Source organism: Nyctereutes procyonoides, unplaced genomic scaffold (assembly GCF_905146905.1).
Source record: "Nyctereutes procyonoides isolate TBG_1078 unplaced genomic scaffold, NYPRO_anot_genome, whole genome shotgun sequence".
NCBI lineage: Eukaryota > Metazoa > Chordata > Mammalia > Carnivora > Canidae > Nyctereutes > Nyctereutes procyonoides.
This window is the reverse complement of record NW_026575139.1, coordinates 36251230-36268724: the sequence shown is the minus strand read 5'-3', so window position 1 is coordinate 36268724 and position 17495 is coordinate 36251230. Positions and strand designations below refer to the sequence as shown.

At 43.8% G+C, this 17495-nt stretch overlaps 1 protein-coding gene across 1 annotated transcript in view; it reads left to right on the top strand.

Moving 5' to 3' along the window:
* Window positions 1-17495, top strand: part of PRKCH (protein kinase C eta) — a 229640-nt gene that overhangs the window by 121126 nt on the left and 91019 nt on the right. The window contains exons 5-9 of the mRNA XM_055304119.1: window positions 1441-1529; window positions 3182-3311; window positions 5522-5649; window positions 8730-8873; window positions 9061-9234. Coding sequence (XP_055160094.1) covers window positions 1441-1529; window positions 3182-3311; window positions 5522-5649; window positions 8730-8873; window positions 9061-9234 — 665 coding nt within the window. The remainder of the gene's footprint in view (window positions 1-1440; window positions 1530-3181; window positions 3312-5521; window positions 5650-8729; window positions 8874-9060; window positions 9235-17495) is intronic.

Sequence of the window (17495 nt, the reverse complement as noted above, 5' to 3'; positions counted from 1 at the left end):
AATGAAAATAAAAGTACATTTTATCAAAATTTTGGGATGCAGCAAAGGCAGTACTCAGAGGAAAGTTTATAGCATTAAATGCATACATTAAAAAGGAAGGACCTAAAATCAGTATCTAAGTTTTCATCTTTAAGGAAATTAGTATAAAGGAGAGAAGCTTAAAGTAAGCAGAAGAAATAAGATTAAAGCATAAATCAGTAAAATTGAAATTAGGAAAACAATAGAGAAAATCCACCAAATAAAAAGCTGATTCTTTAAAAAGTTCAATAAAATTGGTAAACTTCTAGCCAAGCTAATGACAAAAATAACCAAACCTCAGATGCTTCAGAATATAAGATTTTTCTTTGTGAGGGATGGTTTTGAGATCCCCTCATCTAAAAAGGCAAATTCTCTGGGAACTTTCAATTTGGTTCTCCTGCAAATTAAGCCTGCTGAAAGCTAGATTTGTTTTAAAGTATATTACTATTTGCTGACATGTCATCAGTGTTTATGTACTTAATCCTAAAAACCTCTACATGTCTTGAAAGATCTAAAAAATAACATGTATTTTCATACTGCTCCATTGTAATTGCTCATCTTTTAATGGCAAACTGAACTCTGTCTGCCCTATGTCAGTTATCCAGATGGAAATGGGGGAAAAATGTTTGAAAGTTCTAAGTATTCAAATAGTTGATTGAGTCATTCTGCAAATATTTAATGAGTGCCTACTTTGTTCAAGGCATCATGCTGCCTGGGAAGTCTAAGGCCATTGGAGGCTATGTGTGGAAGAGTTGACACTGGGGGGCAGGCTAAGGGTTGTTAGAGAACCAAGGAGAGAGAGATAGTTTGGTCTAGAAGGGGAACCAAGGGTAGTATATTTTCATGGAAGAAACATTTCTCAAGTGTGTCTTATCATAAACATAAGTAGTTAGACAATAGACAAAGAGAATGTCCTAGGGATTGAGTAAGACATGGTCAGTGTGTGGGGAAGAGCAAAGGTTTACTCCAGGAAGAGCAGCCAGTCTAGTTTCTCCAGGAACAAAGAGTGCCCAGAAAAGAAAGGTAACAGGAAGCTTGGGGTAGCTTCCAGAAGGCCTGAAACCCACCTGGGAAATTTGAACTCAACTCACTGGCCGCAAGAGGCTATTGAAGGTTTAGATCATGGGGCTAGGTGACCAGGATTATATCGTGAGAGGATTCCTGTGGTGATGAGTGCAGTTGTTATTAAAGACAGAAAGGATGAAGTAGGCTCAAGATGTGAGTGCGAATAGTTTGGATGTGAGCAGAGGCATGAGTTAGGGTAATGGTATTGATTATGGGAGGGGTGGGTGCCCTGGATGCCCGTGTGAGCCAGACACCCAAATCAAGTCACCTTGGCATGGTGTAGCCCTTGTTGACCCTGTTAGGACTGGCTGACCGTGAGCCTCTAATGAATGTGTAACCATGCATTTAATTCCCTAGTGTGCACCTGTGTTGTCCATAAACGCTGCCATCATCTAATTGTTACAGCCTGCACTTGCCAGAACAATATTAACAAAATGGATTCAAAGGTAAGAAGATCGTAGTTTGCTAATTAAGTGCCTGCACAAGCTTATTTGCACATCAATTCTATTCTCTCTCTCTCTCTCTATTTTTCTCACTTCATCCCTTTTCCACTTCCCTTCCACACTCCTTGAGGTGAATGGTGGTATCAGAATTGAATTTTCTCTCCTTTTTATATTATGGTATTTTTATTTCTCTGCTTGTGTAGCATGACCTGTCCTTGAGTTGATCCCATTAGTGACCAGCTGGTCACAAGCTCTCAGCATCAGTTTTTCTAATTTGGAGAGAGTTTTGGAGGGCTTAAAAGATCCCTGAGGTTGGCATCAAATGACTAGTATTTGAATGCAGAATCCAGCCTCTGCCAGCTAACCTCTCTGGCAGTCTCAGTCTTAAAATGTGATCTCTATTTCCTTCACATGACTTTTGTGAGGCTTACGCAAGATAGAACTGATGTGAAAAGTATTTGTTAACTGTCAGTTGTGCCTCCTCAATAAGGTGACTGTTAGCCCCCTCCAGTGTCTTCCAAAATTTCAGGGAGGATGCGCTTCTATATATAAAGGCTTGAATCTTGTTCTTGTCACTCACATTGCATTCAGCCAGGCTGGGCACAATCTAAATGTGGGGATAGAAAGCAGATGGAGTACTGCTGACAGTGAGTGGTGGATTTGCAGACGCATGGGAGAGTCTGACTTTGAGCTCAGTATTGCTTGCAGCACACAGATAGGACGACTGCTCAAGAGCACGTGCAGAGGTACGTGCTACTGCTTTTATGAGAAAGAGACCAGCAAAGTTTCAAGAGGAGTTATAATTGCTGCACTCCTTGTCACATGTGAATCTGCTGTTGTTTCAAATTGTGACATAGGGATGCCTGGGTGGCTCAGCGGTTGAGCGCATCTGCCTTTGGCTTAGGGCATGATCCTGGAGTACCAGGATCGAGTCCCACATCGGGCTCCCTGCATGGAGCCTGCTTCTCCCTCTGCCTATGTCTCTGCCTTTCTCTTTCTGTGTCTCTCATGACTAAATATATAAAATCTTTAAAAACAGACAAAACCAAATTGTGACATAGACCATAGAGCATATGCCTAGTCTGATTATGTGCTGGAAGCAGTTGGTGAGATTAAAGCAGGACCTTTGCACTCAGATTGTAAAATGCAAATGCTGGGCAAAGCCACTAGGGAGCCACTAGAGTGTCACCATGGAATGAATTCCTTCTGTGGTTCCATGCCCTTTGGATGCCACCCTCTCCTCCCAGGTCCCCACCAATACAATATCTGGAAAAGCCTGTGGTGTTAGCAAGTGTATTTGGTCTATAAGAGACCTGTTTAATCCTGAAGTTAAAAGGTTCTATTAAATAGACATGGGTGTGAGGGAGTTGTCAAGGAGAGAAATACAGTCTGAATATAAAGATGATAAAAAGGTCATTTATCACCATTTATCTCCCCAAATGGTGAACCATCTCATGCACACTACACCCCTTCTTTTTAGTCTTATTGGTTAGAAAATGTGCTCAGCCTGACGAGGAAGGCCTGAGTACAGTGAAATAATCTACCTAGCTCAGGTGTCATGGTAACACTTTGCGTTTGGGGGCCTCCTGTTACAGTTTCTACAAAAGATGTTGGTGTGGCATTCTAGCTCTTGTGCTTCTATTTCCCTTTTACAGATTGCTGAGCAGAGGTTCGGAATCAACATCCCACACAAGTTCAGTATTCACAACTACAAAGTACCAACGTTCTGCGATCACTGTGGCTCGCTGCTCTGGGGGATAATGCGACAAGGACTTCAGTGTAAAAGTGAGATGCTAGGGTGCTGGGTACCCACTTCATGAAAGCACCAAGCTACAAGCTTTCGGAATCCTATAGGCTCAGCCTCTGACCTAGGATCGATGGTTTGAGGCACTTTGTGAATTATATCTTAGTAGTCTGTGCTTATGTGTTCCTGGTCAGGCATGTAAAGAGAGCTACATCTGGTCTAAAAGATTTCCTAAATGTCTATTCAGCCAGTTGTTAAACTCAGTGTTCTGTGTAGCTGGCTGTCATCTGTTTAGTGCTTAGGGCCTGCTAGTTGTTGCATATTTTAATAGATATTTGAAAGAGGGAAAAATGGAATCTTGGTCAGAAACGGAAGGTGGTAGGAGGTGAGGTGGCCGAAGGAGAGGCTTCGGTTATGAGTAAGAACCGGCAGGAGAGTAGGTCCAGCGACCTCACCAGAAATAAGCAGGAATCGAGTAAAAGCATGAGAAAAGCTGCCCTGGGTCTTTTCCTCAAAGAAGTGGATAGAGATTGGAGAGGTAGGTGGGGTGAAGGATGCTTGAGCTTTGGCCATGGACTTGTGCTTCAGTAACTCTGCCCAATGGAGCTTGAGTTGGGAACTTTGGCCTTAGCAAAGGGTCTGAGAGTAAGGTGTGATTCCTGTCCTGTTAGGAGCTGGGGAGTTTCAAATTGTCTCCCACTGAGTGTTGCCATGACAACTGGCTCTCATGGGGTGCAGTCCCCTGCGGAAATACAGGTGAATTTCAGCCTGAAGCTCTAGATAAATCCTGAGTCACTGCAGGAGGCAGAGTTGGTGTCATTGCAGCCAGACAACTTCCATCAAGTGTCTGGACTCACCAAGCCTGCTCTGCCAACATAAAGGGACTAGTCACCTGTCTTTAGGAGGGGCAAATTTTAAAAATCTCTTTAGAACGTCATTTAATAATTCTTTTTTCCTAGAAACATGAAATAATTCTTTTTCAATCAAAACAGCAACCAGCTCATGTGTAGCTTTGGTTCAGGCACTGCTTGATCTGAAGTTGGATGGTCACCCCTAGGTGTGGGTTTCATTGCAAAAGTCACTTTCTGCTTTTGTATAGTTGTTGCTGTCATGCAGGGCCAGGCGTGGGGCTCATCTGCATTGTTCTTATCCCTCGTGGCCTGAGGGTAGCACACACACAATGATCCATCTCCTGTAATTTTTGCTTTTATTGTCACATGGTCCTTTAGAGAGGGCACTGCAGGTGTGCGTCTCTGTACTGGCTTTCACCATGAAGCTAATGAAGCTTAAGCCTCAGGGTGCCTTCCCTGCAAGGGTATCTTCCAGAACTCTCCACTTGATTGGATATTCTTTCTCTTAAAGAGAGCACCCTAAATTACATAAATCCAGACCCCACAGAGCCTGGGTCTGTGCATGCTTCCAACAATGGGTTGACACTCCTGATGCAGGAATATGTTGCCTGAGGTTTGAGTTCTGCCTCCCAATCAGCAGGGCCCCAGTAAAGAAACTGTGTCAGAACTTTCTGCTGATTAGACCTTGGGTCCCTTCATCCTCCCAGGTCAGTTACCTCTGCACCAGGAACTTAGCTTGCTCTTCTCTCCTCTTCCAACTGCCATTTACTTTGACCTTTAAAAAAGTTGCTTCTCTCCCCCATGAAGTAGTTAGAAGCACAGGCTGCAAGCACTGAGAACCACAGCCCCACAGGATGCTGTACCCTGTGCTGTGAGGGCCACCCAACCACAACAATATTCAGAAAGAGAGCTTTAGAGGTTTTTCTCTCAGAAACACCATTTCCATCGTGTCTGAACAGCAATCTATATGTGGCATTTAGATTGCTACCTTTTATTGAGGGATACAGGCAAAAGCATAGAGTCAATTGACATGATGCCTTGTTAATTGAAACTTCACTGGGATGAGCATTTTGATTTCTGTATTGAATCATGCTGTTAAATCGGCTTTGACTACTACATATCATTTAGATGAATGTCTTTCATCAAGTCATGGTGAAAAAGTGGATTTGAAATTTATTATTTATCAGTGTGCCAGGCTTTCTGCTTCTGCATAAAATGGAAATGGGAAAAATGTCAGAGTTTGTTTGGAGTGTGAATTCAGTTTAATGAGAAGATGGCATTGTGCAGCCTGTACAATTCCTCTGTCATCATCTTTCAGGTTATTAAAAGTTCTTTTTTGCAGTGTATGTTGAATATTGCACCTTCCTGAATGTGGATTCTCGTCTCTTCCCCCCCTCCAGTATGTAAGATGAATGTCCACATTCGATGTCAGGCGAACGTGGCACCTAACTGTGGTGTAAATGCAGTGGAGCTAGCCAAGACCCTGGCAGGAATGGGCCTCCAGCCCGGAAATATTTCTCCAACCTCGGTGAGACTTTGCTTTTTGCAATGTATTGCAATTTAGACGTTGTTCAGATGTGGCAAGTCGGAATGAGTGCATGTGGCATAATCAAAGTTCCTAATCTCAGCAAACACAATAAACAAGATTTATTGTATTTTTTAAGAGCATTTTGTTCCACCAAGAAGATTCTGTATACAGTTATATGACATGAAATAACAAGCATGCAGATATAGCAGGAAGCAGAAGAAGGATTTTTTTTTTTTTTTAAATTAGCTTCCTGTGGTCTGGTACAGCCCTGGAGTCCAGGGCCCTGGGTTTTCCTCTTAGCTGGGGCCCCTGCAGTATAGTTGACTAGCAACTCTGGAGCCTCTGCTTCCTCCCCTCTAACGGGGTTGAACTTGAAGATCTTTGAGGTTCTCCACAGCTCTGGAGTCTAGCTGTTCTGCAGTTTTTGTTTATGGATTGTGAATTTATCTCTCAAGCTCAGCGACAATCAGGAGTTCCTTCCTCTTGGCTCTTGGGAGTGGGTGGGGTTGTCAGTTGCCGTGGGCATGTTTTGTCTTACAGCCTCCCTGAGTCACCTCCACTTGCTGTGACCGTTAGAACCTCGACTGCTTCCCAGACTCATGTCTTATTGCTGCCTTCCTGGTTGGGCCTGCAGAGCACTGGGAAAGAGCCATGGCTACTGTTGTGGTTTGTGAAAGGTTTAGCTTGATATCCGGTTTAGGAAAATTCTAGACTTAACTGTTAAATATTTCTGGGTACTTAGGAAGGGAAGCACCATCACTGTCACTGTTCTGGGTTATCCAGAAACGTCCATAATCACCACCCTGTTTCCTTGTTATGGGTAGATTAGGGACTTGGGCTGAGATTATATTCCTTTATTTCAGGAAAGTGTTAGCAATGTCTGATGTTTAGCCCATGGATGGACAGGTGGGATGCTGATGCCATGAGGGGGATTTCTAATGCATGGGACAACTGTTCCAAAGGGCATAGATTAAGGAATTCAGCCTGCACCAGGGCTCCTAAAATGTAATGGGAATAAGACAGACCAAGTGGCACAATAGGCAGTGCCATTTATCATTTGTCCCTTGAACCAAGTATCTTTAATGTTATGATATTTAAAAGTGAAAAAAAAATTACCTGTTATTTGACAGTACGGCATGAAAAAGAATCTTAAGTCTATCAAAAGAGAAGAATGGGTTAAAACAAAAGATTGAGAAATACTGGCTTAGAGTTTTCTAGCTAATACCAGCCCAACCAGGGGAAGTATTTAAGTGGAGGAAGTGAGATCCAAGCTAGTAAAGTTTTTTTTATCTTTGCAATATTTATGATCAGAGATCTGGAGGAGAAACTACTAAAAGCAATTGGATTTTTAAGATGATCCATTTTATATCCATAATCACTGTTTTATTGGATTGAGTAATTAAAATCCTTGTAGCTTCAAGCAATTGCACAGTTGTTGTTTATTGAAAACATTGCTTAGAAGTTGCTCCAGATAAGCTGGGGTTTTTCAGCTAAATAGGTCAAGAGCTTCAGAATGTTAGACTTTTGATCTGTTGTCTAGTGGTAGTTTGTCTTATAAATGTCCCAAGATGGACATCTGCAAGTCATCTTGCCTTTGGGTTACCCACTGAGGAGGCCACACCTACATCTGGTTCAGTATGGTGAGACTGGAGCTCTCATTGCGCTGGTGATCAGCATTTCTGGAGGGCCAGTTGACAGTGTATCAGAAGTCTTCAAGATTTACATTTTGTACCAAAAGATTGCATTTCTAGAAAGCTAAGAAAATAGATAATGCTCATGATCATGATGATAATGACAGTAGCTCAGCTCATGTGTATTGAATGTGCCAGGCACCAGTCTAAGTGCTTTATGTGCTTTTATTCATTCCTCATAATAATTTGTGTGACAGAGGCTATAACATCTTTGTTAGAAGAAACTGAGGCACAGAGACAATGGGTAGGTAACTTGGTCAAAGTTACAGGATCAGGTTACTGAGTTGTGATTTGAACCCAGGCAGCTTGCTTGAGCACCTAGATTCTTGATCACCCTGCTTTAAAGATTTGCATGCAAGGATTTTCATGATGGTAGTATTTAAATTGGCCAAAATGGGAGATAACCTATGTTTCTGATAGCAGGGGAATTAATGAATAAACTGTGATATATCCATAAAACAGAATATTGGACAGCCCTTAAAACTCATGTTCTTGAAGGATATGGAAAATACACATGACAAAGTGTTAAATGAAAATGTGTGTTATACCTATCAAAAAAAAGAAAATGTGTGTTATGAAACAACAATTTTATTATATTTTTTAAAAGTGTAAAGCTAGGTATTTGTGTATGTATAATTGCTTTTTTTTTAAATTTATTTATTTATGATAGTCACAGAGAGAGAGAGAGAGACAGAGACAGAGACATAGGCAGAGGGAGAAGCAGGCTCCATGCACCGGGAGCCCGACATGGGATTCGATCCCGGATCTCCAGGATCGCGCCCTGAGCCAAAGGCAGGCGCCAAACCGCTGCGCCACCCAGGGATCCCTGTATAATTGCTTTTATTTTTTTGAAGAGGGCTGATGAAAGGTATTTAAATTTTTATCCTTCATACATTCATTCATTATCCTAGTTATATTAATTTTTATTTCTCTTATATAATTTAAAATATTGTGTAATAAATATTGCTTCATTCATTCACATCCTGGTATGGATCCTTGGACAAAATGTGAAAACCGCTCTTTGAATGAAGTGGACACCAGGTGGCGCTCTTGGAATCTGACCATCCTGTGGAAAGCCACTTGTAAGCCACTGGAGGGACCAGACTAAGGCGTTAGTGTTTTATACACGCCCGTTTGAGTTCACACTGAAACTCTCTGTGGCTTAGATATATTTTAAAATGTTTCTTTCTCAAATAGAGTAAGCACATATCAGGAGCTGGTACTGAGGTAGTTTTGAATGGCAGAACTTTATCACATATCAAGCTGAAATGATCTTTCCCCACCTGTTGTGTTGAGAGTTGAGGCAGCATATAAGGTCTTCTCCATCCATAAATGCTTCATGCCCATGCTGTGACCTCTGACTCCATGTTTTCCTACTTCTCTTTGCAGAAGCTCGTTTCCAGGTCAACTCTAAGACGACAGGGGAGGGAAAGCACCAAAGAGGGAAATGGGATTGGAGTTAATTCTTCCAGCCGACTTGGTATCGACAATTTTGAGTTCATCCGAGTGTTGGGGAAGGGGAGCTTCGGGAAGGTGAGTCTTGACGTTAGGTGTCTGGGTTAAAGTAAATATCCTACATGTATGTCATTTGAGTGTGCATGTACATACAGCATGCTCATACTTCCCAAGTGCCAGGCCCTTTCTGTCCCCCATGTGTTCCCACACCCTAAGAATCTCCAGAGTTCTCATGCCTGTGCTCCCTTCTCTTGCTTTGCCATAGGTGATGCTTGCAAGAATAAAAGAAACAGGAGAGCTCTATGCTGTGAAGGTGCTGAAGAAGGACGTGATCTTGCAGGATGATGATGTGGAATGCACGATGACGGAAAAAAGGATCCTATCTTTGGCTCGCAACCACCCCTTCCTCACACAGTTGTTCTGCTGCTTTCAAACACCTGTAAGTAGCACTCCCATTTACCACCTCAATGGCCTCATTTCTTAAAGAGATGGGACAATGAGATGTTGAAGATTTCATAAAGCAATGCATCAAAGTTTTGAGGGATGAACTCTCATTGTAGGGCCATGTGGAGATAACTTCTCATGACCAGTAACTTCTCATGACCTCTGGAAGAAAGTTGAAACCAATGAACTAATTGCTTACTGTCATGTTGTTCTAGAGAAGGATCATCTTGAGGTTGAAAAGGTCTTCATACATAAGCTTTCTCTAGCAGAGTGAAGGATACAGAAGTCTAAGAACAGAGTAAATGTCATGGTCTGCTTATCTTGGTGACTTTGACCTTAGCTTTACCCCTAAATGCTGAACTAGTTATGGCCTGGGCACGGAAGTTCAGATCAGGGTTAAGTCCTAAGAAACTTAATTTGTAAAGTCTCAAGGCATTGCTCCTTGCCTCAATCAGGGATCCTTTGCTTGATTTCTGTGAACCAATCCTGGGATTCAAATCTGTCTACTCTATTATGGTACCCAGTTTGGAACACTTTTGGCCGCAGTTAACAGAATACCCAAGAGTCATGTATGTAATAAATAGAAAGGATGGGTTTAGCTCGTTTTACAACCCCTTTTTTCTTGAAGTCTGGCAGTGACAAGGCTAGTGTTGGATTAGTTGCTCAATGACATGGGGCATCTCTTCCCCATGGGGTCTCAAGTTATTTACCATAGTCCTCAACTTCACACCTCATGTGAAGGCATCTGAAGCAGGAAGCATGAGGACAGAGGCACAAAGACATCATGGGCCACTCTCCTTTTATCAAGAGAGAAAAAAATCACCTGCTCACCCTTAGCTGCAAAGGATACTGGAAGAGCAAATATCTAGCAAAGATAAGTAGGTTTACCCTGATTGACTCCCACTAACGTTGACTCATCCCCCGGGACATGGCACTCTGCTGTCTCTTTAGCATCAGGCTTGGAACTTGGCTTCTGTCTTCAACAAACAGGAGAGATGGCTCCTGAGAAGGCACCCAGAGAGTCTGCCACAGATGTTTCAGAACCTTCTTGAAGTCAGAAGGCATTTTGGGAAAGAGAACCCGGGACACACTCCTTATCTCTGCTACCATCAGGGCCGTGGGAGGTGTGGTGGGAGGAGAACAGGGACAACCCAGCTGTACTGGGATACTGCAGTGCATTTCTAGGGAAAATAGGACAGCTAAGCTTGGATCAGAAGGGTGAGTTAGAATGATGAGGCAACGAAAATGAAGGTGAACGTTCCATCTAGAGGAGCAGCACCTGCACAGGTGTAGCGGTTAGTGAAGGTGTGAGGTGTAAATAAAGCTCAGCATGCTTGAAGAATGGAGGCTTGCGGGGGGGGGGGGGGGGGGTGGTTGTGGAGAGAAGTGTTGGGGCAGAGGTGACTGGGCCCAGCTGTGAAGAGCCTTTAAGGCTCTGTTAAGGAGCTGAGATTTTAGTCTAAGAGCAAACGTAAGAAATTTAAGCAGAGGAATGACATCAGATTGTATTTTTTAACTGAAAAAAAAGCTAACTTTCTGCAATGGATAATAGAAGCATTCTCTAAATATCCATATCCTTTTTCTGAAAGAAACAGTTACTACTAATTTGATGCGTAGCCTTTTGAAAAAAATGTATTTTACTTTTTATTTTATTTTTTTTAAAGATTTTATTTATTTATTCATGAAAGACGCAGAGAGAGAGAGAGAGAGAGAGAGAGAGAGAGAGAGAGAGTCAGAGATGTAGGCAGAAGGAGAAACAGGCTCCAGGCAGGGAGCCTTATATGAGACTCAATCCTGAGACCGCGGATCACGCCCTGAGCCAGGAACAGGTGCTCAACTGCTGAGCCATGCAGGCGTCCCTTGAAAAATTTTTTAAAACATGAAAACATACACCTATAAACATATATGCATCTGTATTTTCTTAAAAACATAAGTGGTAGTATACATCACCTTCTACATCACATTCTACACCTTATTTTTTTAATGTAATAATATATCTTGGAGATTGTGTCATATTTGTATATATCTAGCTGCCTCATTTTTAAAAATAGCTGCATAGTATTCTATTTTAAGACCATGACATAATTTATTTAACTTGTTTCCTATTGTTATGTATTTAGGTTGTACCTACTCTTTTATTCCAGTCAATGTTGCATTGAGTTCCCTTGTATATTTACATATTGTTCTATTATTTTTATATGACACGCAACCGGAAGTGGTATTGCCTGGCCTGTGCTATGTGCATTGAAAATTGTGACTGAGTCCAATCAGCTTCTTCCTCCCCATAGCAGTTAAAGATAGCTAACATTTTGTCACCTGTATGCCAGGCACTGTCCTAAGTGTCTATGAGCATTTTCTCATTAGATCCTTAGAGTAGCCCCAGTAAGTTAGCACCACTCCCATTTTCTGGATAAGGAGACTGAGGCCTAAAGAAATTTAACTTCTAAGAGACAGAGGTTTTGACCTCAGGAAGTCTGACTGTAGAGCCCAGACTCTTCTCTCTTGCTTGCCCGGATTTCTAAATTCAGATTTCCAAGCCATGTGTGAGGCCTCTTTCCCCCACTATCCCATCATACCATGCAACCTATCATGTCAGTGATTGGAGAGATTTGAAAAATGGTTTCTTCAGAGTTCTCATTGGCATACTTCTGAGTGAGGCTGAGCATTCACAGGTGTTTAAGCAGCTTGCTCTTTCTTTTTTATTTTATTTTTTTAAGATTTTGTTTGTTTATTCATGAGAGACACAGAAAGAGAGGCAGAGACACAGGCAGAGGGAGAAGCAAGCTCCCTACAGGGAGCCTGTTGGGGAACTCAATCTTGGGACACCGCCCCCCATCATGACCTGAGCCACCCAGGTGTCCCAGTTTAAGTGTCTCTTAAACGAAGAGCACATCTATGCTGTTAAGGACCACTTGCAGCCTGGAGAAGGGGCAGGCTGGGGAAGGCTAGGAGCTGGGCAACATGAGGATGTACTGCATGCACTTCCCATGCTGATCAAGCATCTGGGAAGGAGCTGGGGCATCAGCTAATGGCTTCATAGGTCCTGGTTGCCCCTGCACTCCTTTCTCCTCATGGTCTGGACTCCAGGGGGCCATATGCTCCTCACCTCACCTTGGTTCATTTAAAGGGCCCCAAAGCCCACAATACCCCTGCTGCCTTGCCTGATTCTGGACTGCCCATCTCTGCACTCCAGGGTTCCTTTGGAGCTCTGATCTCTGTTTCCTGTAGAATACTTGAAATTCAATTTCCTGTGCTCGGTGCTTTCTTTGCCTACAGAAGGCCCTCCCCCAGCCTCACTTTCTCATCCAGCTCTTATCTCAGAGGGGAATGGGGTAGCAGCTGAGGCTTGAAAACACCTTTGTCTAGAGGGTTGATACCATTGCTTGATACCAGTTGTCTGCCTGCATTTCAAGATTGAGCCTCAGGATTATACCATGAATCAGGCAGACAGACAGGGTTACACTCAGATCATCTGTTCAGGGCCTGAGCCAAAGAGTGGATGGTTTTCTGTGACATTAAGTTAGATGATCCTTACTGGCTGATAACCTTTGAATCAGACCGTTGACAGGCAGTTAGTGAACTTAGTCTGGTAGTGCAGTGGCTGTTGTTTCAAGGTACTCAAATGAAAAAATAAAGAAGTATCTCACACTGAACTCCAGAGGACTTTTGCCTGCAAAAGGAAATCCCCATGATTCTGTAGAACGGTCTGAGGTCACCACAATTAAATTGTATTATGGTAGAGTAGGACAAGACCTAAACCCGGAACAGATTGAGAGCCCTATGAAAGTAGCATAAGCAGTGCAGAGTTTTCTAGAAAAATATGAATTATACCATATAACAAATTATTATTATGGATTATTACCATATAACAAATTATTATTATTATTTACCATATAACAAATATAACACAATTTCCACAGCGTTTAGCAGGTGTTAAGCGGGGGCTTGCCTTTCCCTAGCGGTAGTTTCATGTGTGGCCACAAGGTGGCGGTCGTTACTGCAAGGTGGTTTTATTTCTCCACCAGCGATAGGAACAGAACTGGGAGTTAGAATTTGTGTTTTTACAGTAGATGTCTCCAAAGCAAAGGATAAGAGGAATTCTCACCTGCCCTAAGTCTAGATGATAAAGTAGAGGGAACCAACTTAAAGAATCAAGTGAATTTTCTCATGCTGAACTAGAGATACGCAATTTTCATTTTGATATAGTTTATACCTTCTCTCCGGTTTGCAAAGTATCAGCCTCCATAATATGCATGGCATTTATTTTCTGTGCATCTGTCAGAAATCCCCAATAACAATCCCCACTTGCTGTTGAAAAACTAACTATACAGAATAGAAAATGTTAATTACAAAAGGAATTACAGCAGTTACATTACTCTGTAGCTGCTACTCTGTTTGGCAGGCCATGGCCTCTAAAATGAGATGCTAATCCGTGTGTTATGCTGAACTGTCAAGGTTGGCATTTAGGAGTGAGCTGAGGTGAGGTATTAGGGTCACACTCAGCTATTTGCAAAGTATCATCTCATTATTCATCATAAAAACCCTTAGAGAACTGTTATTCCTCTCATGCCCAGCCCTGGGGAGTGGGTAACTTGCAGAAGGTCGCTTGGACTGTAAGTAGGGGAGACAAGGTTCATCTCTGGGTCAGGCTGACCCTGGAACCAGCTCTGTGCTGTGACCCACCAGTGCCCATGTCACTGATTCAGCGTCTGCTTCAGCACCTCCCATCTGCCTCGGCTCCCCTCTAGCCTGCTGCTATGGAAAGAGCATTGCCCTTGGACATGGAAGAACCAAGTTCTTCCAACTTTGTTTTCCTCGAGCTGGCATGAGCCGACCTTAAAATACTTTTGAGCTTTAAAATTCTCATGGTTAAAATGAAAGCAAGATTGTAGTGAGGACCAAAGGAGAGAAGACAGAAATGCTTTGTACATGCGGAACACTATTCAAAAGTAAGACTCACTGCTGTGATGACCACTTCCTTCTTTACACCAAAGAAAAATGTCCTGGGGTTTCCCAGGGCCAGCACAGACTCCATAGGGAAGGTTAGGAAATACCCCAAAAGTAGGAATTTTGAAGACACACTTGTTCTTAGCAAAAACAAAAATAAATAAATAAATTTCAAATTAGTGGATAATCTATCAAGTTTGCTTCATAGGATTATGAGCTCATAAATTACTGCCTCCAGTTCTTTCATGATAATGCATGTTACTTGCAAATATATAATTAAATCACCATCCTCATACATTTGCCATAGTATTATAAATTGTAATAGTTTGTGAATAATTTGATAATCTGGATCAGGATTCATAAAAATGTTTGTACTCTGACATCTTGCTGATTTTATTTCTGAAACTAGCCTAAATAATAAAATAAATGTTACACATAAAGATGTTTAATTTTTGGTGCGCTATTTATAATAGGAAAATATCGGGAGCAACTTCAGCATTCAACAGTAGGATTTGACTATTAAATAATAGACCATTGGATGGAGATTTTCAGCCAGTAAAGTGGTAACGAATACTACACCGTGGAACGATACGGTGTTAGACACCATCATAAGCACCTAACATGTATTATTTGCTGCTTGCATTTTTTACAACAGCCCTTTAGGACAGGTGTGATTATTATCTTCATTTTGCTGAGTTGATAAAGCGCTGAGGAGTTAAGTCACTTGCTTAAAATCTGATACAGTAAATGGTAGAACTAGGAAGTTAGAGCCCAGGAAATAATACAGGATTTATGAGGATTAGTGGCATGTATCCATATCAGGTTCTGTCCAAGACGGTGAATTGGCAAACCTAGCCCATCCAAAAAAAGCCTGGAAGGAAATTTTGCCAAATAAACTGCCAGGGGATGACGAAGGTAGTGACAAGATGGATGGTTTTTCTTCTTTGTTCTATTTGCTGGTTTTGGTAGTGAGACTATATTTCTTTAACAATGGGGGTGGGGAGGAGTGAGGCTTTGCTAAGCTAGGGTGGAGGAGGGGAGGGCTCCTATTGGGGGGCAGGCCTAGTGATCACAGCCTGCCCTGCTCTTCCAGGTTAAATTCACTTCACAGTCCTTTCATCTTCATCAGTGGCTCTTGTGTCAGCAGCTGAGCCTCCTGGCATTTACAGCCTGGAATCCAGGCCTCCCTTCCCCCCACCCCTCCCCCACCTGCAGCTCAGGGAGGGGGCTTGGGGGGTGCTGTCCACTGGCTGTCCTCCTGGAGCCTCAGCTGAGTGTGGAGGGAGGGAAGAACAAAGACAGGGCAGTAGCAGGAGGGGGAGTGGCAAAGTAAATACTGGTCAGATGCTTTAGTCTTTGTTCAGAGACCCAGTTTATTGAGGCAAAAATTTCCATTTCGAAGACATAAGACACCCTGTGTCTGGTGCCCAAGAACTGCCTGTCATCTGCAGGACCCAGGCCCAGGTCAGAGAGATGAGCCATGGCGGAGCCTCTCTTTTTGGGAATGTTCCAGTGTGTGTTTGCAGTCTGCCTTCAGGTGGGCCCCAGAATGCACGGTCCCTTCCTTTACAGGGACAGAAGCCTGGTGTTCTGGAGTTCTACCCCCATCCAGCCTCTGCCCATCCGTCTTTCCTCAGGACATCTGGGCTGCTGCGGAGGGCTGGGGGAGGGGAGTCCTCAGGGTGTCAGCCTGCCCAGGTTGTCCACAAAGCAGTGCAGCTGGAGTTCTGGCAGGGACATAGCTTTCCAGAGGAAGCCACTCCTCAAATGGTGGTCAGAAATCCTACTTCCCAAGGCGCAGGTACCAGGTAATCCTGCATACTGAACACCGTCTATTTAGACAACTGCTATGCAGTGATTCTGGTATACTTAAGTCATCCATAAAACATAGAATGAAAATCACCTGGCAACATGAGTCCGCGGGAATATTACTCTGTATTTTCTCCATTGCTGCTGTATGAGATATCAGCAAAGGAGTGTGTGTGTGTGTGTGTGTGTGTGTGTGTGTATACAAACATACGGGAGCACGTGCATGAGAGACAGAAAGACAGACAGATGAGATAGCAGGTCATATGGCTCTAATGAATCTTACTGAATTATATCAGGCAGGTGACTGACAGCACTGCCACCTTCAGTGTCAGAACCCTAAGTTCTACTTCTGGCTTAACTCATAGGACCCTGTTTTTAGGAAGATCCTTGCATTTGACTTTTTTTTTTTTTCCCATATAAGCCCCTCCACTTGAATCTGTTTTTCTGTCATGGACCTATTGGTCCAGAGAGTGACCCTACACTTAGCTTCACACGCATGGTGGGTGGGAGGGCTTACAGCCTGCTATGCGGCACTCCCATAACACCCCACAGCCTCACATGGCCTCCCATAGTCCCCTAAAGCCCCGCCAGAGCTCCCCAAAGCCCCTCCACTGCACTCATAGCCCCGTGTGGCCCTGCACCACCCCCCACAGCCCTCCACCCCCCCCCACAGCCTTCCACCACCACCTACAGCCCTCCACAGCCCCGCAAGCCCTCCTACAGCCCCCTATGGTCCCCCACGGCCCCCCACAGCCCCACATAACCCTCCACAGCCCCCTGCGGCCCCCCTATGGCTCCCCATAGCCCTCTGCAGCCACCTATAGCGCTGCACAGCCCCCCATGGCCCCCTGCAGCCCTCCACAGCCCCCCACAGCCCCCCATGGCCCCCCGCAGCCCTCCACAGCCCCCTATGGCCCCCCCATAGCCCTGCACAGCCCCTCACAGCCCCCTATGGCCCCCCGCAGCCCTCCACAGCCTCCCACAGCCCCCCATGGCTCCCCACAGCCCCCCACAGCTCCCCATAGCCCCCTCACAGCCCTGATGCAGTCTAGTCCCTCCAGTTCTTTCCCTTTCCTGAGTGTTTAGTGGATATTTGGCAGCAGTCACCAGCCTGTTCATCTGCTGAGCTGCTGCCAGAAACCGGCCTAGGGGAAGAGAAGGCACACTGGGCCCCCGGAGCGGCATTACCCGTGGTACCCTGAGTTACAGTGACATTCTGAGCTAGGGGAAGAGACCCAGTGACAGTGGCTAGGGGAGGAGAGGGGAACGCACAGTCAAAAATGCTAGAAAAGACAAGGGTTCTGAAGAGGCCTCTGTTAATGCCTTTAGAGAGCTGGTCATTCTTAGAGCCTGAGTGGTATCTGGTAGAAGGGATGGGTGAAGAGGAATGGCAGTTACTATTTGTTGAGACCCTTGTGTGCATTCTAGGTGCTTATATTCATTACTGTTGTCTATACAACTGTGCATGTTGGCATTTCATGGTTATCTGTGCAACTAACT